This window comes from Dreissena polymorpha, chromosome 5, assembly GCF_020536995.1.
Source record: "Dreissena polymorpha isolate Duluth1 chromosome 5, UMN_Dpol_1.0, whole genome shotgun sequence".
Taxonomy (NCBI): Eukaryota; Metazoa; Mollusca; class Bivalvia; order Myida; family Dreissenidae; genus Dreissena; species Dreissena polymorpha.
This window is the reverse complement of record NC_068359.1, coordinates 10824478-10847369: the sequence shown is the minus strand read 5'-3', so window position 1 is coordinate 10847369 and position 22892 is coordinate 10824478. Positions and strand designations below refer to the sequence as shown.

General features: G+C 34.3%; 2 protein-coding genes across 5 annotated transcripts in view; one reads left to right on the top strand and one right to left on the bottom strand.

Moving 5' to 3' along the window:
• Positions 1 to 22892, top strand: part of LOC127882155 (uncharacterized) — a 42159-nt gene that overhangs the window by 3627 nt on the left and 15640 nt on the right. The window lies entirely within an intron of this gene.
• Positions 11378 to 22594, bottom strand: LOC127882156 (mitochondrial ribonuclease P protein 1 homolog). 4 transcript variants are annotated; one of them, XM_052430627.1, is made up of 4 exons: positions 22459 to 22594; positions 19458 to 19687; positions 13775 to 14379; positions 11378 to 11675 (listed from the first exon to the last, which is right to left on the bottom strand). In XM_052430627.1, the coding sequence occupies exons 2-4, from the start codon at positions 19680 to 19682 to the stop codon at positions 11513 to 11515; spliced, it is 993 nt and encodes a 330-aa protein (XP_052286587.1). In that variant the 5' UTR covers positions 19683 to 19687; positions 22459 to 22594; the 3' UTR covers positions 11378 to 11512. The 4 variants fall into 4 exon arrangements, with proteins under 4 accessions (XP_052286587.1, XP_052286589.1, XP_052286588.1 ...); XM_052430629.1 differs by having other exon boundaries at positions 22494 to 22534; XM_052430628.1 differs by having other exon boundaries at positions 22406 to 22530.

Here is a 22892-nt window from a genome sequence, read left to right as displayed (position 1 = left end):
GTACGCAAAATAGTCTTTAAAAAATTCACACACAAACTGTAAAACAAGTAAAAATATCACCATATCCCTACATTCAATTATACGCAGTTTGCGAATTTTAATACATTACGACCGCGAAAAGATGATTTTACTTTACTATAATTCATTTTATTTTCGAAAGAAAATGATCAAAATCCAATATGGCGGCGATTGCTCCTGACAAAATGCTGTCGATGTCAACATTTATGTACACCATCGACGACCTAGTTCTGGCTACCATAACTTTAAATGTCACTTTTTATGATATTTGACTGGCGCGACTTTGTACAGGTCTGTCAATACTAAATAAACTGTACGCTGAAGTTTCTTTAGCTATCGACGACCTTGACAATTTTGACGAGTAAACAGACCATTGCAGCGACTGACACTTCATTTGACAAAATATACAGGGCAATACGTTTTCCGACTTCGAACGACGAATTTAAGGACGCGCAGAACGTGTTTTTTATATAATGTTATAGGTATGCCGTGTGTGATCCGATGCATCAATTGCGCCCATGTTAAAATCATTTCCCCGAGAACAGGGAACGACAAAAGTACAAACAAAAATCAAAACACGTAAGACTAAGAACTAGTATCTTACCTTTAATTATCCTTTAAAATCCATCTATTAATCCATTTAACTCAATAATTGACGATATTGCATCTAGGGTCTTTAGTTATTATTTTAGCATACTTAAATAAAGACCCTTATGCCATTCTATCACTTAATTCAAATGAGATGAGTTTATGAACGCGATAAACTTTCTTCTTCGTCACACGCTACGTCATACATTACTGCTGTTCAAATGAACCGGAGCAGTTTATCTAATAATAGCCGTTGGTAAATTCGGTTGCATTTGCAGATTTCTGCATACAAACATAATTATGTTTAAACTTGCACAATGTTTTATTTATCTATGGTAAATGCCCTTGTTGTACGAAAAAATAATTTAATATATAAATACACAAAGAATGGAAAACATTCCAGTACACAACAGATAAATGAGTAGAAAATACCCGTGTACAAAATGGGACGTTCCCAATTCCAGTGTGGTGCTATTTTTACCATCTTATACTTTACACAGCTCTATGCCTAACGTGACTTAAATAGGAAAGCAAACATAGCAGATTATTCATGAACTGTGCGATATGTGTATGGCTTGTTGTACATTCTTAATATTTAAGTTAAATGTCAAAAGTAGATCTATATGCTTTGGTTATAAACAATGCACATTACACGAAATAAGTCAAATGTGATCAATTGACAATTCAGATATGTCGACATACAGTACATGAAGAAAACATGTGAAATAAGTCGCGTTTATAATAAATCGTCAAAAAAAATGGGGAAAATGACGCAATAAGTATGTCATTTTATGACGCCATCAATCAGCTGATTCATTATACGGATGGCGAAAAATTATGTCATATGACTAGATTTAAAGGTTGAAGGTCGTATAATTTTGAAGCTTAAGTTTTGTCGACTTTGTTTCTTATGAAAAATCATTCAGTGGTAAATTAAATATAAATAAAAAAATAACAAAACAAAAATTGTGTAATTTTATATTTTATTTCAACATTTCTTTTGGTGAATGTGTCATATATATTTTTTTCTGCAAAATATGCACATTTTCTTCTAATGGGTGACCTAAAAATTCGACCAATGAACCAAACAATATCGACTAATTTTAGCGCATATCGCATGACGTCATTTAAAAAGTAGTCCGTGCACGCGACAGGTATATTCCACAGTGTTGAATACAAGCAAGTATATTCCACAACGTGTTATACTGTCAATGTCGCGGTGAAAATGGGATAAAATCCAAAATATTACTTTCTCACGGGAAAGAAATATATAGAAACTTAGCAAAATACACCTGTTTATTTCCCGATTTCTTAACACTTTGATACTTTCACAAAATAATTGCAGACTGCAGTATGAGAATATGATAACTTATACATATGAAAATACATATAAAAGTATTGTGATAAAAAAAAACATGCACATATTATATTAAACATACATATTATAAAATCAAATCACATGTACAGTTATTTTACAGGTCTGTCCTCTGAGGCGGCTTGACGGTTCTGCCCGATCTAGTGACATATTGTTTATCTGCCTGTATTCGGTTACTACTATCTTTTGGTACCGATGCATTTTGTTGTAACTGCTGCTGTTTTTGTTGCTGATGTTGTTGTTGTTGCTGCTGTGGTTGTTGTATGTCACTATGTGTGATATTTTTGTGATTTTCACTGATAGGTAGTGATTGTGGATCGAAAATATGCAATGGTTTTTCATTTGTTTTTAACAAATGGCCACGATTTCGTCTATAAACCCCACCATCTTCAGTTTCAACAATATACGACCTGTCATGCATTTGTTTTCTTACAATAGCTGGTTTCCAACGTTTATCTTGTTGGATTCTGACAGTTTCGCCCTGTGATAAATGTTTGAGTGGTTTTGCGTGTTTGTCGTATCTTGCCTTTGAAGTATTTTGTGATTTTGACATATTGTCTTTGATCTGTTTGTACTTTGGGCTCAAGATGTTTTTGTGTTACCGGCAATATTGATCTTGTTTCCCTACTCATGAGTAATTGAACAGGTGACTGTCCACAAGCAAGTGGAGAATTTCTGTATTCGAGAATTGCAAGATAAGGATCTCGATTGGCTTGTAAAGATTTTGTGAAAATCTTCTTGATTGTCTGAATACATCTTTCAGCAACAGCGTTGCCCTGGGAGTGTAATGGAGATGATGTGACATGCTCAAAATCCCAATCTTTACAAAATCTGTCGAATTCCTGGCTTGTATATTGACCTGCATTGTCACTTATCACTTTTAAACGAATACCATGTGTGGCAAAATGACCCTTAAGTTTGTGTATCACTGTTTCACTTCTCATATTGTTCAGTAAACTACATTCAAAATATCTGCTGTATAGATCAACTAATACAATATAGTTGCAATCATTCCAGTGAAATATGTCAGTGGCGACAACTTGCCATGGTCCTTCAGGAATTTGATTTGGAATCATAGGTTCCTTTGTGTTACTGTTTCTGTGCTCTAGACAAATAGGACAATTGAGAACTCTGTCTTTGACGTCTTTTGTCATATTTGGCCAAAACATAACACTTCGTGCCCGTTGTGTGCATTTCTCAATTCCTAAGTGTGAGTCATGTATTTTGTCCAACATCAACTGTCTGAGTTCCTTTGGAATGATGACATTGCTTCCCTTAAGCAATAAACCATCAATGAATGCCAATTCATCTCTAAAATTCCAATATGGTAACAAACATTTTGGACATTCCTGTCTTTTATCAGGCCAACCATTTAGAATGGTTTGTTTAAGTGACTGCATTTCAGAGTCAGATTCAATTTTGCTCTTTATCAGTTGGATTTTCTGATCACTCATAGAAATGTTTTTCATAATCGCATGAACATATGAGTCCATGTCTTGGCAAACGTCAGTCTGTTCGTCGGGCAAGAAATTGCGACTTAGCGTGTCTGACATTGGAATCTGTTTTCCAGGTATATGCACTATTTCATAGTCATATTTGGTCAATTGCAATAGCATTTTCTGCAATCTTGGCGGAGCTGCTAGCAAACTTTTCCGTGTTATGCTAACAAGTGGTTTGTGGTCACTTTGGACTATTATGTGTCGTCCGTATGTCATTTGATGAAATTTCGTCATGCCAAATAACACAGCATAGAGCTATTTTGTGATTTGCGCATAGTTTCGCTCTGTCTCCGTCAATGCTTTTGAGGCAAAGCAAACAGGTTTGTCGTTTTGCAGTAAAACGCAACCAAGTCCATTTTGTGATGCGTCAACTTGCAACACAACATCAACTTTTGGATCAAAGTACGAGAGTATTTGTCCTGGGTTTTGAGTGATAACTCCTTTTATTTTGTTTAAGGCAGTTTCATGCTCCGGGTCCCACCGGAAAATACTGTCCTTTTTTAACAATTGTCTCAGTGGACTAGTCATTTCAGCAAGATTTGGTGCAAATCTTTGCAAATAGTTTACCATTCCAAGTATTGTCTCAAGATCAGACTTTGACTGTGGAGATAGCATTTCCTGAATTGCCCTTACTTTTGAAGGATCAATTTTCAGTCCATTTTCTGTCAGTACGTGACCAAAGAATGGAATTTCTGTCTGTCCGACTTCAGTTTTGTCAGCATTGAGTTTAAGACCAATCTGTCGACACCGGTCCATCAATATATCGAGATTCTTGTCATGTTCTAGTCTGTTACTTCCAAAACAAACAATATCATCAACAATTACTTCGATGCCCTGTAAACCTTCAAGACATTCGTCCATTTTCCGAACAAAAATGTCCTGTGCGCAGTTTATCCCATATGGTAGTCTGAGATACCTATATCTCCCAAATGGAGTATTAAACACTGTCAAGAAAGATGACTTTTTGTTTAATTTTACAGTCCAGTAGCCTGTACGTGCATCAAATTTTGAAAACACTTTAGCGCCAGTCAGGTCAGGCAAAATGTCGTCAATTGATCTTGATGGATAGTGTGGTCTCATTATAGCGTCATTGAGGTCTTTTGGGTCAATACACACCCGCAAAGCACCACTGGGCTTTTCAACAGTGACCATACTGTTGACCCATTCGGACGGCTCAGTAACTTTGGTTATGACACCATCCTTAACCATTCTGTTTAACTCTCTTTTGAGTCTGTCTTTGATTGCTACAGGAACACGTCTAGGTGGGTGAATAACTGGAACAGCATTGGGTTTTATGCAAATGTCAGATTCCCCTGGGAGAGTTCCTAGACCAGTAAATACATCAGAGTATTTAGATACAACCGTGTCTTTTGTGTAGAAATGTTTATGTTCAATTCCTGACACAAATTTGATTAGATTCATAGAACATGCATGTGTCTAGACCTAATATGGGACTGGAGGGGCTGTCTACAATGTAAAAATCCAGATATGACTTTTTACCATCGTAGCTACATTGAAGACGAATCGTGCCTTGAACCTTAAGTGATGTTCCGTCGTAAGCTGATAGCTTGATGTGAGTGTTTTTGAGTGGACCTTTAATCCCTAACAATGCAAATTTACGTAATGGAATGATATTGACCTGTGCACCGGAGTCAATTTTAAACATCAGTTTTGTTTCTTTTGGACCAACATTCAGTTTAACATGAGCTTGATTCTTTTGCTTATCATAAATGACCGAATTGATAAAGTAATGATCATGCGTGTCACTTTGATCTGAGTCAGAAAAGTCATTTACCTCATTAACTCTGGCTTTATGTTTAGCTCTGGTGCTGTTGTCCTTAATCTTCTGGAAACACACTGACGCAAAATGGTTCATTTTGTGGCAATAATTGCAGTTCTTTCCCTGTGCCGGGCAAAGTTCTTTTGTAGGATGCTTGCTACCACCACAGTTTGCACATTTTCCCCTGTTTGCGTTGTTCGGCTTATGTCCCTTCCATTTGGGCTTGAAGCTGGTTGTTGTTGGACGTTTAGTTCCACTGGCACTGGCCACCGCATGGATACCACTATTGTCCATCGACTTCACCTGGCTTTTCGTCAACTCATATGTCCTGGCAATGTCCAGACATTTTTGAAGTGTCAGATCATTTCCTTCACTGATCATTCTTTCGCGGAGTTTTTGGGAACGGATTCCAAATATAATATGGTCGCGTATCATTTCATCTATTATTCCAGCAGGGTAATCACAGTCCTTTATTAATAATCGCAAATCTGTAGTAAATTGTTCGAATGTTTCTCCATCCTTTTGCATTCTTGTCTTGAAAACATATCTGGAGTAAATTTTGTTCGATTTTGGTTTGCAATATTGTTCAAATTGTTCAAAATGATGTTTCAAGTCTTTCTGCTGGTCATTTGTTAGTGTCCATGTACTGTAAATTGAACGACCCTTTTCGCCGACCCATAACATTAAATAATTACATTTGGTTTCTTCGTCTTTTCCTTTTAATGGACCTTTGAACATGAAATCACAGTGCGATCTGAACGATTTAAATGCTTGGTGTAAGTCCGGATTGTCCCAGTCCATCTTGGGTGTTTGGCCTATATTGTGTCCGCTATCCATCTTTTTAAAATGAGCAGAATGTCACAATTAGCACAAATTAATAAAATCCTGGAACTTTATGATTGTATTAAAATCAAAATTCCATTGGTTTTATCCGGAGTTTGTTTTTAACTTCTGACACCATGTTGTAGTCTAGCCGGTGTTATTAATATAACGTAAGGCGTATGTGGCTACATGTTTATTCATTCATACCCAAGCTATAAGTGTGCAACAAACTATTAAGCATATTCATATAAACACAAGATTAACAGTAGAGATAACTCTTATGGGATCTAGTATGTAGTGTAACGCAGTAATGTCCCTTTAACATATTTCTTGACAATATGTAACACATTCCACTAAGACTCGGTCGAAAAAAAGTTGCAAAAACAGTCGATTTTGATTCGTGTCAAGTTCTTTCTTGGTTTGAACATGACAAATCTTTTTTATTGCATAAATCGATTACGCTTAGAATGGCCTTTAAGAAAAGGTATGGTCATGGCGGTCTCAATGTGCAAAATGTTGCATTTATTTTCGCGTAAAGTTGTCGCTTTTACATTGAATTATATAGGGAAACTATTTAGTATATTATGACCTTAAAGACACTACCAGTCAATGTTTTAACAAGCTTTTTAAATACCAACTAGTTTAAAAATTAATTACTTTGTTTCCCAACCTGTATATATCCGTGTTACTAGTGCATAAAATACCAACTCAACTTAGAAATTATAAATAAAATTGAAGATAAAATAATGGTCTATAGACCGTTACAGAATCGATAAATTGACCGCCGCCATATTATCAGTCACGTGACTGTCCGTCATTACACTTCCGCTAACTTGTGCGAGTCTGCGATTCCCAAAGACCTATAGATAGTAATCTATAGGTCTTTGCGATTCCAAAAGCCAAAGACGTAGAGAATACCCGCTTCGCCGATGTTGGATAAATAAATTACTTAATTATTTTCAGGCGATTATCACATTTTTGTTTTTAAAATGATTGTTTGAAGTTGAGATTGATTGTTACAAATAAAATGTTTAAAATGCTTTCGTGTATTTGTTTGTGTGTGTGTAATCAAGTGCCAAGGTGGTAATCATCGGCGAAAATTTGCCGGTTAAGTCGCTCATATTATTTCTTTGATTAGACTTTGATTAGACTTTTAACTTGTTACAAGCAATTCACGTATGTATTGTTGTGTTGATTTTAATAGCCGCAACATCAAGCAGATTATATTTTAATTAATTATACTTATTAAAGATTATCGCGAACTTAATTACCGCTAATTGTTTGTAATTGGTCTTAATTGGTAAAACTCTATATTCTAAGATCATAACATATTATATTAGGTATCATTTTTTTGATACGCCTTCCATTATTTGTCTTGTTCTAATTGAAATCAGAGATAAAAAAAATGTTGTTTGGATTTTGTGAGCTGGAATTATGTCACGTAAAAAAACGAACTTTTTATCATGAGAGAGTGATATTGATCTTGGCGATCTTTTAGGTGATTATACGGAATATGAAGAGAATGTGAATATATCTAGTTGAATAGATTTTCATCTTGAAATCATTTAACAGCTATACAGCTAAAAATACAAAAAAAAAGTATTTTATAGGTCTTTGCAGTAACGCAAAACATATGGATAACGACACTTGTTTAGTCAATTAATCGAACAAAACTCCGAAAAAACACCTAAATAATATTTCAAAAATATATTATTTAGTGCAAAACGAATTTATTAATACATTTATTTGCATCTTTAAAAAAAACGCGGCATTAGCAACAAAGTAAAGATTATCTGAAGACTGAAAGGTCGACAATTTGACACAACAAGAGCTCTATGCATAAACCGTATTGTTTTTTTGCAGAAAAGCTTCAATAAATTACAATAGTAATACATCTAATTATAAAAATATAATTATCAATGGCATGAGTACGCTAGTGTGATAAACAAATGAGTGATATAAAGTGTAAGGGTTGCATTCAAAATAAACGTACTACAAAGGCCTATTAAAAGCGAAGTGCATGACGGTATTTACATGCAATTTTAATTTGATGACATAATGCAAATTGAACGGTGTTCTCATGTATATTGAAAGCTCGTTACTAGTGAGCATGAGTGACAAATATCTGACTTTTTAACACACATATATTTATATACTATTTTTTACCTCTGTTGGTGTCAAATGTAATTTCTTGTTTTTATGATGTCGTTCGTGCATGCCGTAACATTAAATCTTATACGGAATGACGTAGTTTTAATTAACCGATACCCGCTAAATACGTTAACTATTTTAACGTAAATTTTATAATTATCGAATACTTTATTTTTCATAAATTAAACGGGCTAGTATCTTTACGGTGTACAATTTCTGATATTCTATATTGGACATAACTTTTAATTTGAACAACATGTAACATATCTAATGAACGCAACTGTTAAGTATGTCGGGGGTAAATTGACCAGTCGCCAAATTATCGATCGCTCCGCCCACATAGTTACGTGGTCTAGTGATTAGAAAACTCCGACAAGCAGATCGCAATTATAGCGGATTACGTGAGGGAAATTCTATATTTGTAATGATGTATTATGCTCTTTTCTATAAAATAAATTATTAAAGACGCACACTAAACTAAACTGCTTTGTAAAACGTTAATACAATCATAAAAACTTTAGAGAGAAATGGCGTAATCAAAATAAATGAGTTAACGGCCGACTGACTATCAGAAACGTTTCTTATACATATTATATAGGGAGGTGATGAAAAATCCGTTGTAAAAATGAGCATTTATTTCATATTGATTTTGAACTTGTATTCAACCGTCTGAAAGTAAACCCGGTGGCCATTCATTTATAATTTAGAAAATATTTTTATTAAATTCAAATGACATATCCATATCATGATGGTTTTTTTGTTTATTAAAAATGTTTAGATCTTTGTTTTATTGTGTTATTTTTACAAAGACACCGATTTTTTTATTTAGATATAAATTAAATTTTTATTGTAACCATAATTTAATACAGGCCTGATTTCGTGGTTTCATTAACAGATAGTCTAATATGCATTTTATTACATTTATGTTTAATGCGAACATGTTACATTTCACTATCAAAAAATGAAATGTTGGTATTACGGTGCTGTTCACGAACATTCGAATTGAATACATTTAGCATATTATGCATTTGCTTATTTATAACAAGATGGCCCTTATATGTTAATTGCAATTTTCACATTTCTCCCCGTATCAATATATGTTGTATTAGAAATGTTGTTGTTGTAATATAAGCCGTACATTTTACACTTGAAGTCGCTTTAAGCTGGTTAAGCCGCGTTGAAATCACCTTTTTGTTGTTTTTACTTTAGTTAAAATAATATTTAAGTTAACAATTTATACTGATTTCCCTTGTATATGATCCACAGAAAATAAATAATTGGAAATCATTTAAGTAATTAAATAGTTTTCTTTTCTTGTGTACAGTACCTAACAATGCCTTAATGTTCCTTCATTCTGAGATCCACGCAACATACTGTTATTTATTAATCATCGACAATTACGCTGAGATTAATAAGCACGTGTGGCAATTATTATGTTGCCCAAACTGCTTAATGATATTGTGCATCAAAAGGTATAACACGTTTTGTAGAACACACACCTGGTGTGGTTAAACTATTTATTGTGTTTGTTTTCTCATTACTCGTTCATATGTTCAAGAAATAAAGATAAAATAATAACCTTTTATAAAGTATGTATAGCACCTACAATTTTGAATAATGATCGAACAGTAATGATCATGCATTTGATATAAAATCTGTGTAAACTCTTAAAAATTACGTCCATTCCATATGTACAACACGCTTTGTTTGTCGGACAAATTGGCGGCCAGATAAGCGTTGCTGAGGGGTGTGTGAAAAATCGATATCTGATTGGCTGATCGACAAAATGTGGGCGGAGTTGGCGACTGGTCAATTATCCAACCAAATGACTGCTAAATACTACCAGAAAGAGGAGACATGGTGGCATCATCAATTGTGTTTAATGACCAGACTGTCATCTGCCACCCAGTGTGGTTTATGACACCATGTTGCTAGTTAAGTTTGGACAATATCTGATCAAAACGAGATAATCGGATTATGCAGATCAAAGGGGCAATTAAACACTGGAATGCAAAGGCTTACACGATTTTAAGATTGATGCAAACAATCAAATGAAAAATATTGCATTTAATTTAATGCTTTTTTAATGTGTCAATGTGTTAGTTTTCTTAGACAAATACCTAAAAATGCATGTTTTTTTTCAAACATTTTTCTGTCATAACACTAGCGTAACATCTCCCCTGGCAGAAAAACTTTATTTCATACAACCAAGGTAATGTCATGACGGCCTTAGGGTATTCCGGCCTTAGAATTTAGTAAGAAATTCATCCGTTGAATAATCGGTGCTCTCTTATTTATGTTACCGGTTGTTAGCAGCAGTGTAATGGCGGAAGCGGAGAGTATTCGGGGGAGATAATTGGGTAATGACTAAATTCTGGAACGGTCTATAGTCGAAGTCCACTTAAACAATAAGAAAGTTAGTGCTGCAGAAATAGTTTTAAAGGACATCTAATCAACCAAAATACCTGGTACCAAAAACTAATAAAATCACACTAATAATACATATTTTGTATTGTTTCTATGCAAACGATAGTGTGTAATACCTATGGACTAAATCGATAAAGTACAGTACGTTCCATGCCAAGCATACAGTAAAGTATACATTCTATTCGTTCCAAGATCTTCCCATCATAAACATATTTTAATGTATTTTTCTTAAAAAGAATACTGCTTGGTGAGCAGTGGTTTTAAATAACAGCATGTATGCTTGGTGAGCAGTGGTTTTATATAACAGCATGTATGCTTGGTGAGCAGTGGTTTTATATAACAGCATGTATGCTTGGTGAGCAGTGGTTTTATATAACAGCATGTATGCTTGGTGAGCAGTGGTTTTATATAACAGCATGTATGCTTGGTGAGCAGTGGTTTTATATAACAGCATGTATGCTTGGTGAGCAGTGGTTTTATATAACACCATGTATGCTTGGTGAGCAGTGGTTTTATATAACAGCATGTATGCTTTGTGAGCAGTGGTTTTATATAACAGCATGTATGCTTGGTGAGCAGTGGTTTTATATAACAGCATGTATGCTTGGTGAGCAGTGGTTTTATATAACAGCATGTATGCTTGGTGAGCAGTGGTTTTATATAACAGCATGTATGCTTGGTGAGCAGTGGTTTTAAATAACAGCATGTATCAAGCTGTAAAGTCTTTCATTTCTTTATTTTTCAAAAATCGTCAAAATTCATTATGTTCCTTACAAGCCTGTCATATTCACTTGCATTGCTTTCTTCCAATAACTTCTTTCCACTCATTCCCTTTTTCAGGTTCATGCTTTGTTACACAGTAATTACAAACGGCTCCTGTGGTTCTCCTACTTTTCGTTGTCTGACTTCTGAGATGTATTTGGACAGGGCCTCCTGCCAGGTCAGTCCCAAGTTCAAATCAAGGAGGACCCTAAACACAGACTGCATCTTAAGAGTAATTTGTCGACCATGGAATCTGGAAAATAGCAAGCAGGATCTTTTATGATTTATTAACCCATTTATGCCTAGCGTCTAGAAAAAAGGCCTTGGCAAACAACGTAGACCCAGATGAGGGTCTGTGCTGTTTGCTTAAAGGAATTTCTGTAAGAAATATTCGAAATATAGAAATAAATATACTAGACATCCCTAGTTTTGGAAATAAATTGATCCAATTTAGAAGGATGGAAGAGTCCACAAGAGGCATAAATGGGTTAGTTACAATAATGATAATCGCTTTTCTGTAGCTCTTTTAGACAACACACTGATAATTAGTTAGTTTTAACAATGAAACAATACAACAATTTCAAGATTAAATACTGAAAGGCAAATCTTATAATGTACATATATTTTAACTCGACTCCATCCAAAGTTTAAGGCTATGGCCACAACAAATCGATCAATTATTCAACATAATTTTGCCTAAACATGGGAGTCCAAGAAATTGATCAGTTTTTCAACAAAATTTGGCCTTAAGATGGGAGTCCCAGAAAGTGATCAGTTGTTAACCAGAATTTGGTCTAAACATGGGAGTCCCACAAATCAATCAGTTGTTCAACAGAATTTGGCCTTAACATGGGAGTCCCAGAAATTGATCACTTGTTAAACAGAATTTTGCCTAAACATCAGAGTCCCAGAAATTGATCAGTTGCTCAACAGAATTTGGCCTAAACATGGGAGTCCCAGAAATTGATCAATTGTTCAACAGAATTTTGCCTAAACATTGGAGTCCAACACATTGATCAGTTGTTAAACAGAATTTTGCCTAAACATTGGAGTCCAACAAATTGATCAGTTGTTAAACAGAATTTGGCCTAAACATAGGAGTCTAACAAATTGATCAGTTGTTAAACAGAATTTGGCCTAAACATTGGAGTCCCAGAAATTGATCAGTTGTTAAACAGAATTTGGCCTTAACATGGGTGTCCAACAAATTGATCAGTTGTTCAACAGAATTTGGCCAAAACATGTGAGTCACAAAAATTGAACAGCTGTTAAACAGAATTTGGCCTGAACATTGGAGTCCCACAAATTAATCAATTGTTCAACAGAATTTGGCCTAAACATTGGAGTCCCACAAATTGATCAGTCGTTCAACAGATTTTGGTCTAAACATGGGAGTCCCAGAAAATGATCACTTGTTAAACAGAATTTGGCCTTAACATGGGAGTCCCAGAAAATGATCAGTTGTTAAACAGAATTTGGTCTAAACATGGGAGTCCCAGAAAATGATCAGTTGTTAAACAGATTTTGGCCTTAACATGGGAGTCCCACAACAACATCAGTTGTTAAACAGAATTTGACCTTAAGATGGGAGTCCCAGAAATTGATCAGTTGTTTAACAGAATATGGCCTTAACATGGGAGTTCCAGAAATTGATCACTTGTTAAAACAGAATTTGGCCTTAACATGGGAGTCCCAGAAATTGATCAGTTGTTCAACAGAATTTGGCCTAAGCATTGGAGTCCCACAAATTGATCAGTTGTTAAACAGAATTTTGCCAAAACATTGGAGTCCCACAAATTGATCAGTTGTTAAATAGAATTTGGCCTTAACATTGGAGTCCCACAAATTGATCAGTTGTTAAACAGAATTTGGTCTAAACATGGGAGTCCCAAAAATTGATCAGATGTTAAACAGAATTTTGGCCTGAACATTGGAGCAAGGGCAATAAAAATAAAACTATTTTAATTACAGTTTCAATAAAATCAGATGCGATTTAAGGCGCAGAATCATTCAAGTTATTTTTTTGTACACATTTGTTGAACATTTATGCCAAACCTATTTAGCTTTTTAAATGCTGCCGTTTTGTATCTCCTTAACGGGAAATAAAGAGTCTTTGTCATAAAATATGAGGATGTCGACCAATTGTACCATGCTGTCGAAAATAATTACATATTTATTTCACTTAACGAATTTTAGGAGCAGCAAATCTGAAAAACATTTGCTCAATTTGTTTGGCAAATCTGACAATTGTTTTTGCCTTATAAAGAAACTTATTTTTTTCTATATTATTTACATCATATTATCAGTTGAAGGGAAAGTTCACTGCGATGTTTTTGCATCCAGTATTCTCACCTAGTTTGAGGAAAGGAAGCACATCGGATCCCCAGCTCTTTGGCCCGACGTTGTGAGAGCCGTTGGCTCCGATCCATGTCAATCAGTCCGCCTATCACAAAGATTTCATTGCCCATATAATCTGGCATTGGCCTTCCATGAGGGCTCAGGTAGACCAGATTTTTACGGGGATGAAAGATACTCATAAAATCTTCTTCGAAACAATCACTTGTCTTAGTAAAAAAGTCTGAATTTGATTTAAATAAATTGAAAACCCGTGTGTTTCTTCTGAGGCCTGTAAAATTTAAGTGTAATGGCTGTCTGTGATGAATGTTCACATCTGCAATAATTAAACATTGCGTCAAAAGCCCATTATGATTGGGATCGCAGTAGTCATAATTCAAGTCAATAATGACCCGCCTCCCTGAGTTCACACCTTGAATGTACTTTGACAAATAATACTGGTTTTCGTTTGGCAGTCCATAAAGTCCATGTATTTGTGATGTGTCTATTGATTGGTCTCTGTGTTTCTGGAATAATTTACGCAGATATGCCCTGTATTCAGGGAATGAGTCACAGGATTTTAACATGTGATGCCACTCGTCTGTTGTTAATTCATCTGGTACCTAAAAATTGAGGAAATGTTTATATTGATTTTGAACAGCTTTTTAAGTTTATGTTTAACATGTTAAGTAAATGTCACAGCAATTGTTGAATACTTTTTTTTTAAATAATTGCTCATCAGCATCAACCTGATATAGTTGCAAAAATCACATAAACATTCTAAAACCCACTGCATCCGACTCATAAACGTACTTAAAATCACTTCATCCAACTCATTAACGTACTTAAAACCACTTCATCCAACTCATACAAGGACTGATGTTTTTCTCAAGTAAAAACTGAGAAACTAGCATCGCTCTTGCTTGAGAAACCAGGATACTGTGTCAGCAGGATACTGTGTCATTTGAAGCTAATTTAACGGTCTTTAAAAAGCAACACATCAGGACTTAACATAAATAAACTGTTAAATAAAATGCCCTTAAATTACCCTCACCCAAAATATACTGGTTTTGATCTTCAATTGCAACTTTTTAACAAATCATGCAAAACAACTGACAATAAACTACACATTTACTGTACACTTGTACTCCATAAACGGAGGGTGCTAAGTTTGACATATTAATAAATGCCATGATGTGTTCATGTGATATGAAATCATGTGATGTGCAAATACATAATCATGTATTTACCCTACCATATTGATCACTGGACAATACTATTTTTTCTGACTATCCACTACCTGATAATCCCATATATCAGGTAATCATGACTACCATAATCATTTAATGCCTGCGGATGCCATGCCATTACGCTTAATGATAAATGTGATTTGTTTTACGCTTTTTGGTGGTTTATAGAGAAAAATAATTGCATTAAAACTGATAAATCACTGTTTTGAACAGTGAAAATAAGCTATGAACATTGATAATATTCACAGTTTTACTATGAAATGGCATTTTTTTCATTATGCTTCAACGTCATTACACGGCCGTTAATCAGGTGCACCACCTCTGTTTTGAGATTCATTAATAAATGAGCCAATGCAACTTCCGAGGTGGCGCTCTGGTCTGGATGTTTAAAAAAAAAAATGTATTTCGCTTTTTTTAAATTGCGCATTATAGTGCGATTCAGCGAAGATTAATTCATCCAAAAATGTACGCCATGTCAACCCATTCAAAAACGTGAAAACCTTTATAAGTTGTGGCATGGCTGAGTTTTAAAAAGCATTTCGATGAGTTTTTTCTGTGTGACGAGAAAATTTCTACCTAATTAAATCCCTAACGGCATCAAACGATTGTGTACAACATACATTAGATGCTGCATGCACAAAAATATTGTCTTCTTGCCGACGTAGTAGATATTTTTCTGCATTTTTCCAAAAGAGATGGAGCCAATGCTTAGGAGGTGGCACTAATGATAGGAGGTGACGCAAATGCAGGATGTATCAATTAACAGTCGTATTGAAATGACATTATCACATGACGTAAATTTGATAGATAATGTTATTTGTTATATTCAATTTATTTTTCAATGTACATACAAAGGCCAAAATCTTTACATAACATAAACACATCCTATAATAAATAAGATGTATTTTTTTTAATATATAAGTGATCAAACCAATTAAGAAGTCACCAACATATAAAACATATTGTACAATATATAACCAAAATTTGTAATACTCAATAAAACCAATAACTTAATGTTCAACATTATCAAAATAATTTATCGACCGCAATATTTGTATACAGAATGATAATTCACTAAATAAATATAAGATTATATTTCTTCTTGAAACGATTATTTGTGTCCCTTAATCCAAATGCTTAATTTACTAAAAGGCCAAGGTCAACGAAACACAAACCCCCCTACTGCGCTGCTTTGCTTGATTTATTTATTTTTTATCATTTGGCAGGTACAGATAATTATCTCCCTTTAAAGCTTATTACTTCCCTTGGATCTGTTTTTTTGACCTTTGACATTGAAGGATAACCATGACCTTGACCTTTCACCACTCAAAATGTGCAGCTTCATGAAATACACATGCATGCCAAATATCAAGTTGCTATCATCAATATTGCAAAAGTTATTACAAAATGTAACAATGTTAAAGTTTGGGTTAAAGTTTTGGGACACACACAGTGACACACACACACATACAATGACAGACAGGCCAAAAACAATATACCCCCGATCATTCGATCCGGGGGCATACAAAAATAAAGATAGCTCGGTCTTGTTCCGTTAACTTTTTTGTATACGACATATTAAATGTTCTTATCTCACAAAGACAAGCATTTAAATCCATCAAGACATTATTAGACAACTATTTTTTTCTAATTAAAAACGCACGCGACTCAAATGTGCTGAAGTAGCAAACTTACAAAAAATAATGCAAGGCCTGTAAACATAAAAGAAACTATAACATAGAATATTACCACCTCTTGGCTCCATCTCTTTTTTAAAAATGCAAATTTATCTATTAGATCGACTATAAGCCGATGTTTTGTGTATGCATTTACTTGTACAGGTCCAAAGCAATCGTTTGATGTAATGAGCGATTTAATTGGCTGGGAATTTGCTAGTCACACAGGCAAAATACATTGATTTGCTTTTACGAATTCTACCATGCCACAACTTATAATTTATAATAAGTTATAAAGGTCCTCACGTTTCCAAATGGGTTGTGATTGTATTTTTCTGTACATCTTTGGATGAATTTATAATCGCTGAAACTGACTACATTGGCCGATTTTTTTAAAAATCGAAATATGTTGAAAAGTCATATAAAACCTAATCACCCTGTAAAATTATCTGTTAAATTTCAAAACATCTGGGCCTGAGCGCCACTTCAGAAGTAGCATTGGCTCATTTATTAATGCATCTCAAAAAAGAGGAGGCGTGAGTGATTAAAGGTCGTGCATTATTTCATCAAAACTACAAAATTAATCAAAAGTAAGCATAAAATAAAATGAAATTTTGGTGGATTTGGTGTAATATCGATGTTAATACACTTGTGATCATAAAAAATATATATTCTAAAGAAAATATAAAAAATTATTTCCTATGATCACTTATGAATAAAAATCAATATTTCACCAAATCCAACAGCTATCCTGATCCTCTATATACGTAATGAATCAATACTGGTTGACTATCCTCTATATACATAATGAATCAATACTGGCTGACTATCCTCTATATACGTAATGAATCAATACTGGTTGACTGGGGATACTATCCTCTATATACGTAATGAATCAATACAGGATGACTGGGGATACTAACCTCTATATATGTAATGACTCAATACTGGTTGACTGGGGATACTAACCTCTATATACGTAATGAATCAATACTGGTTGACTGGGGATACTAACCTCTATATACGTAATGAATCAATACTGGTTGACTATCCTCTATATACGTAATGAATCAATACTGGTTGACTGGGGATACTATCCTCTATATATGTAATGAATCAATACTGGTTGACTATCCTCTATATAGGTAATAAATCAATACTGGTTGACAACTAACCTCTATATACGTAATGAATCAATACTGGTTGACTATCCTCTATATACATAATGAATGAATACTGGTTGACTGGGGATACTATCCTCTATATACGTAATGAATCAATACTGGTTGACTATCCTCTATATTGGTAATGAATCAATACTGGTTGACAACTATCCTCTATATACGTAATGAATCAATACTGGTTTACTATCCTCTATATACGTAATGAATCAATACTGGTTGACTGGGGATACTATCCTCTATATACGTAATGAATCAATACTGGTCAACTATCCTCTATATAGGTAATGAATCAATACTGGTTGACAACTATCCTCTATATACGTAATGAATCAATACTGGTCGACTATCCTCTATATAGGTAATGAATCAATACTGGTCGACTATCCTCTATATACGTAATGAATCAATACTGGTCGACTATCCTCTATATACATAATGAGTCAATACTGGTTGACTGGAGATACTAACCTTTATATACGTAATGAATCAATACTGGTCGACTATCCTCTATAAACGTAATGAATCAATACTGGTTGACAACTATCCTCTATATACGTAATGAATCAATACTGGTTGACAACTATCCTCTATATACGTAATAAATCAATACTGGTCGACTATCCTCTATATACATAATGAATCAATACTGGTTGCCAACTATCCTCTATATACGTAATGAATCAATACTGGTTGACAACTATCCTCTATATACATAATGAATCAATACTGGTCGACTATCCTCTATATACGCAATGAATCAATACTGGTTGACTATCCTCTATATACGTAATGAATCAATACTGGTTGACTGGAGATACTAACCTTTACATACGTAATGAATCAATACTGGTTGACTGGGGATACTAATGTGTTAAAGACTTTCATAAGCCCAAATATATGCCATTTGTTTGAAGTATGGGGATACTAATGTGTTAAAGACTTTCATAAGCCCAAATATATGCCATTTGTTGGAAGTAAACAGTGAAGTGAACTGTGAAATGTTTTTTAATTCAAAGATTTAATGAAATTGAAGATAAAAAAGGACAGGGGTATTACCATTGAACACAAGTTAATCACTGTCATGATTATAATTGTTTATATATAAACAACCAATGGACGAATGAATTGAAATTAATAAAGAATGTTAAATGCATTGTACAAACTATTATCTGAAAACCTATCAAAAACTATTATATCAGAATTCCCACTTAAAATGTCAACAGAAGGGTCTAAGTTTTGGAAAGGAAATTTCAAACAAAATTTTTAACACAAAAAGGAGACATTTATTGTTCCACTTATCCCATCATAGTAGTACTAGTGGCAGGTTCCTTTTTTACATGTCCAGACCTATAATGTACTTTAATGTACTTTCCTGGAAGGGCAGACAAATGCAAATATCAAGACCTGCACATTTAAGTAACTTACTTTGATACTATAACAATATTATAATAATAACATGTCCAAACATACCTGGAAATATCAGATAATTTATTCATGATTGGTATAAATTATCCTCATACTAAACAAAAAGAACTTAAGTTCACTGTCATTATATTTTTTGTTATGCAGCATTGAGTAACACACCACCAACCTCTTTTCGATTCTCTTTCAAATATTCAATGAAGCCTTCTACTGTCTTCTTCTTTTCCTCGTATTGCTTATCCAAGACTGTACCATCATGAGCTCTCCAAATATCATCTTGGCTTTTTTTACTGCTGAATTGTCTTGTAATAAGCACAAAGACCTGTCTACACCATTTACTCATTTCCGCCCTTGAGCATTTCCATTTTATCATCCGAGTTCGACTTGCAAACATCTAACCTGAAAAATGATTAAAGGTCTGAAATGGGAAATAACAATACATCAATTGTTATGTATGCAATAAATGAATAATGTAGATTTATATATACCGGTAGTCAGTTTGCCAAATACAGAACACTAACTTCTTTTTGTCCAATTAAGCAGACATTTATGAGTTTTTTGTCTTCCTTCTTTTCATGCACTAAAGTTGTATTTATTTAGTTTTTTTGGCCCGATTTTAAAGCTGAAATTTGGCTATATTCCAAATCGCAAAAAGGATACTTTTTTGCCAAAATGTGCTAAAAAATTCCCAATCTTGAAAAAACGCTAATGACATCTGCTGTTTCGCTTTTTAACAAGGCGTAGTCTGATCCAGTCTTGTACGGGTTTTAGACTATATTTCAATTTTGATACCGTCGGCATTATTCTTAGTGTTGTTAAGGCCCTTTTTATATTGGCGATGAAATTCAAGCGTTTTGTGATTTTGCTAAATGGAAAACAAAGATGTTGCACAATTTCAAATATGACATGAAAAAGATTCCTATGCAACAACCTGGCAGACAAACGAAAACTGTTCAGTTGATTATTTTAAGTAAGTGTCATTAAATAAACAAACATCGTCAACGAGTACAAGTCATCCCATTGAAACTTCTTCCATTGTTAATGATAGTGATTTAATAACAAGTGACTCGTTTGCATCCTCATCATTGATTTCCAAAAGCAAGTGCTGACTGATATTCAACATGTTGAAAGCAGTAGTTCTTCAGAAGATGAGGAGCCTTCTCATGCCTTTTTCTGCCTATCTCACAGGTCAGATAGTCGGACCCATTCCCAATGCCAAATATGCATATTTTTTCCCAATTCTCAAAAAAAAAATTCCCAATTTAAAAAGATAAATAAAAAAAAAGTGTTTTTTTTTGTTTTTTTTTAGAAAGAAGTGTCTTATGACTTATGATTATTAGACTCCATTTCTCAATTTTATTTTGTAAACAACCTACAAAATATATAACCATAATTTATATGAATTTTATCCAAAATGACTGGAAAACTCCCTGCCCAAATAATGCTTTTGTCGATGAAAATTATTCCGAATTTGGAAGATTTCGCGACTCGAAAAATCCAAATTTTGGTAGGTACATTTTCCCAAAATAGACAGAAAAAGGCTAGCTAAAGAAACTTCAGCGTACAGTTTAAAAAGTATTGACAGACCTGTACGCTGAAGCCAACCCCGTATCGAAAGTCAACCAGAGTCGTAACATATTTATGGCACGCTATAAATCAAAGAAAGCTCTTTTTCTTGGATACATTTCTACATATATTGGTGAATGAATATAAATTACTGCATTGGGGAATATTTTAAGGTTCAAATGGTTCAAATGCATCTTACAATAGATGAAAATAACTCTTATCAGTCTGAAATTCACAAATTTTACGCCATTGTCGCTTTGTCACGTGACGAGTTTTCATTTGGATACTTTTGGATCGACCTTGACATTTTATGCTGAAATTGTAAACATTACTTTCGTTTTCTGAAATTTATTATTTGTGATTAACAACTTACGTCTGGTGGATTAAATGACTGATTTCAGTGTGAATCAGGAAGTTTTAAATAATATTTACTTTGAGTTTGTATTTACACTACAATTTGTTTATAAAACAAGCCAGAGTAATCTAAAATACCGGGAAATGTCATTCTGAATTTGAAAACACTTGAGCACATGGTATGTTACTAAAAATATAAATAACGTCATATGACCGTGAAATCTCGGGAGATTCGCATTTCAAGAAAGTCTGTCACATCGCTGTTTTTCTCCATATGAGCAGAAAAGATAAATTTTAAATGTTTAAGATAGTATTTTGTGAAAGAATATATCAGTTAAATGTGAAAAATGTCAATCTTTCCGATCAAGTGGTTGATTTGGGCCAATAACTGCATTTAAAAGCTGTTTTGGAAAGGTCTTTTTTAACTGTCAACTTTTCTGGAATTTCTGGTTGACTTTCCTAATGGGGTTGGTCCATAACTATAAAGTCGCTCCAGTAAAAAATAATGTGAAAATACTGAGCTCAGGCCGGGGATTTAACCCACGACCTCCAGAGTGGTAGTCCGACACTTAAACCACGTCGCTAAAGAGCTAGCCCAACAGCAAGGCTGTTGGAAGTGACCTTATTTCACTACACTCCTCCCCCTTTTAATGTTTCAAGGCCCAGACACGCCCGCTACAGCATGTCTTGCATCCGCATGGCCCTCCCAGAAACCATTAAACAGCTAAGACCCATTCCCGCGTTCACATTTCGTTTTTGCCTCGTCGCCATTAATGTGAAAATACTGAGCTCAGGCCGGGGATTGAACCCACGACCTCCAGAGTGGTAGTCAGACACTTTAGCCATGTCGCTTAAGAGCTAGCCGAACAGCAAGGCTGTTGGAAGTGACCCTAATTTTACTACAAAAATCATAAAAAGCGACATTTTAAGTTATGGTAGCCAGAACTAGAAAAAGGCCTGCTTCTACTTTCCGCCTATATTGGATTTTTTGCTAAGAAATGACTTCCTTTTAGCAGAAAAAATATTGAAGCATATAGTTTCGTCCCAGATTAGCCTTAGCTGTCAGTAGACGATAAAATATGTATTGTGTTAAGAATCCGAATTATGAGTAATCCGAAATCTTATACATTAGTAGCTAAATTATCTTTTAAACACAAAAACACCATTGACAATTAAACAGTTGATAAGAATTATGACCGTCATTGTTGAAGCCGCTAAATACAATAAGACGCATATTACATATCAATTACATTAAGCAAATGTTGCGAGTAACTGTAAATCTAACTCGAAATTGTTTTCTACTGTGTTTTACAACGTGGATTTTTTCTGATACAGCAAGGGTTACACTCCATCAACAATTCTTACAAATAAACGGCTAAAATAACAATTTTGACTGCATACTGAATATTCGTACCAGCTACTGTACTTGATCGATGTTGTCAGGAGGCATTGCGCGCTATCGCGTGTATACAGTGTCTACGATTTCTCTTAATAATTTGTCCGGTTTACACACGATCCGGTTAAAAGGGTGTCCATTGTTTTATACTGATTGTATCAAGGTGTATTAGACTCACTCATTTTATTATAATTAAAACATTAATGTTCACGATTCAATATAACCGTCGGTAAACAATAATTCACTCGCGATAAGCTAACATTTACCACAAGCAGCGTTCATGGCACG

Excerpts from the sequence above, each read along its gene's own strand:
- LOC127882156 (XM_052430627.1), bottom strand. The coding sequence starts at position 19,682 with ATGTTTGCAAGTCGAACTCGGATGATAAAATGGAAATGCTCAAGGGCG. Across the intron at positions 14,380-19,457 it reads TGAAAGAGAATCGAAAAGAG|GTACCAGATGAATTAACAAC; the intron begins GTTGGTGGTGTG and ends CTCAATTTTTAG. Across the intron at positions 11,676-13,774 it reads GCTTCCTTTCCTCAAACTAG|ATTCCATGGTCGACAAATTA; the intron begins GTGAGAATACTG and ends GCTATTTTCCAG.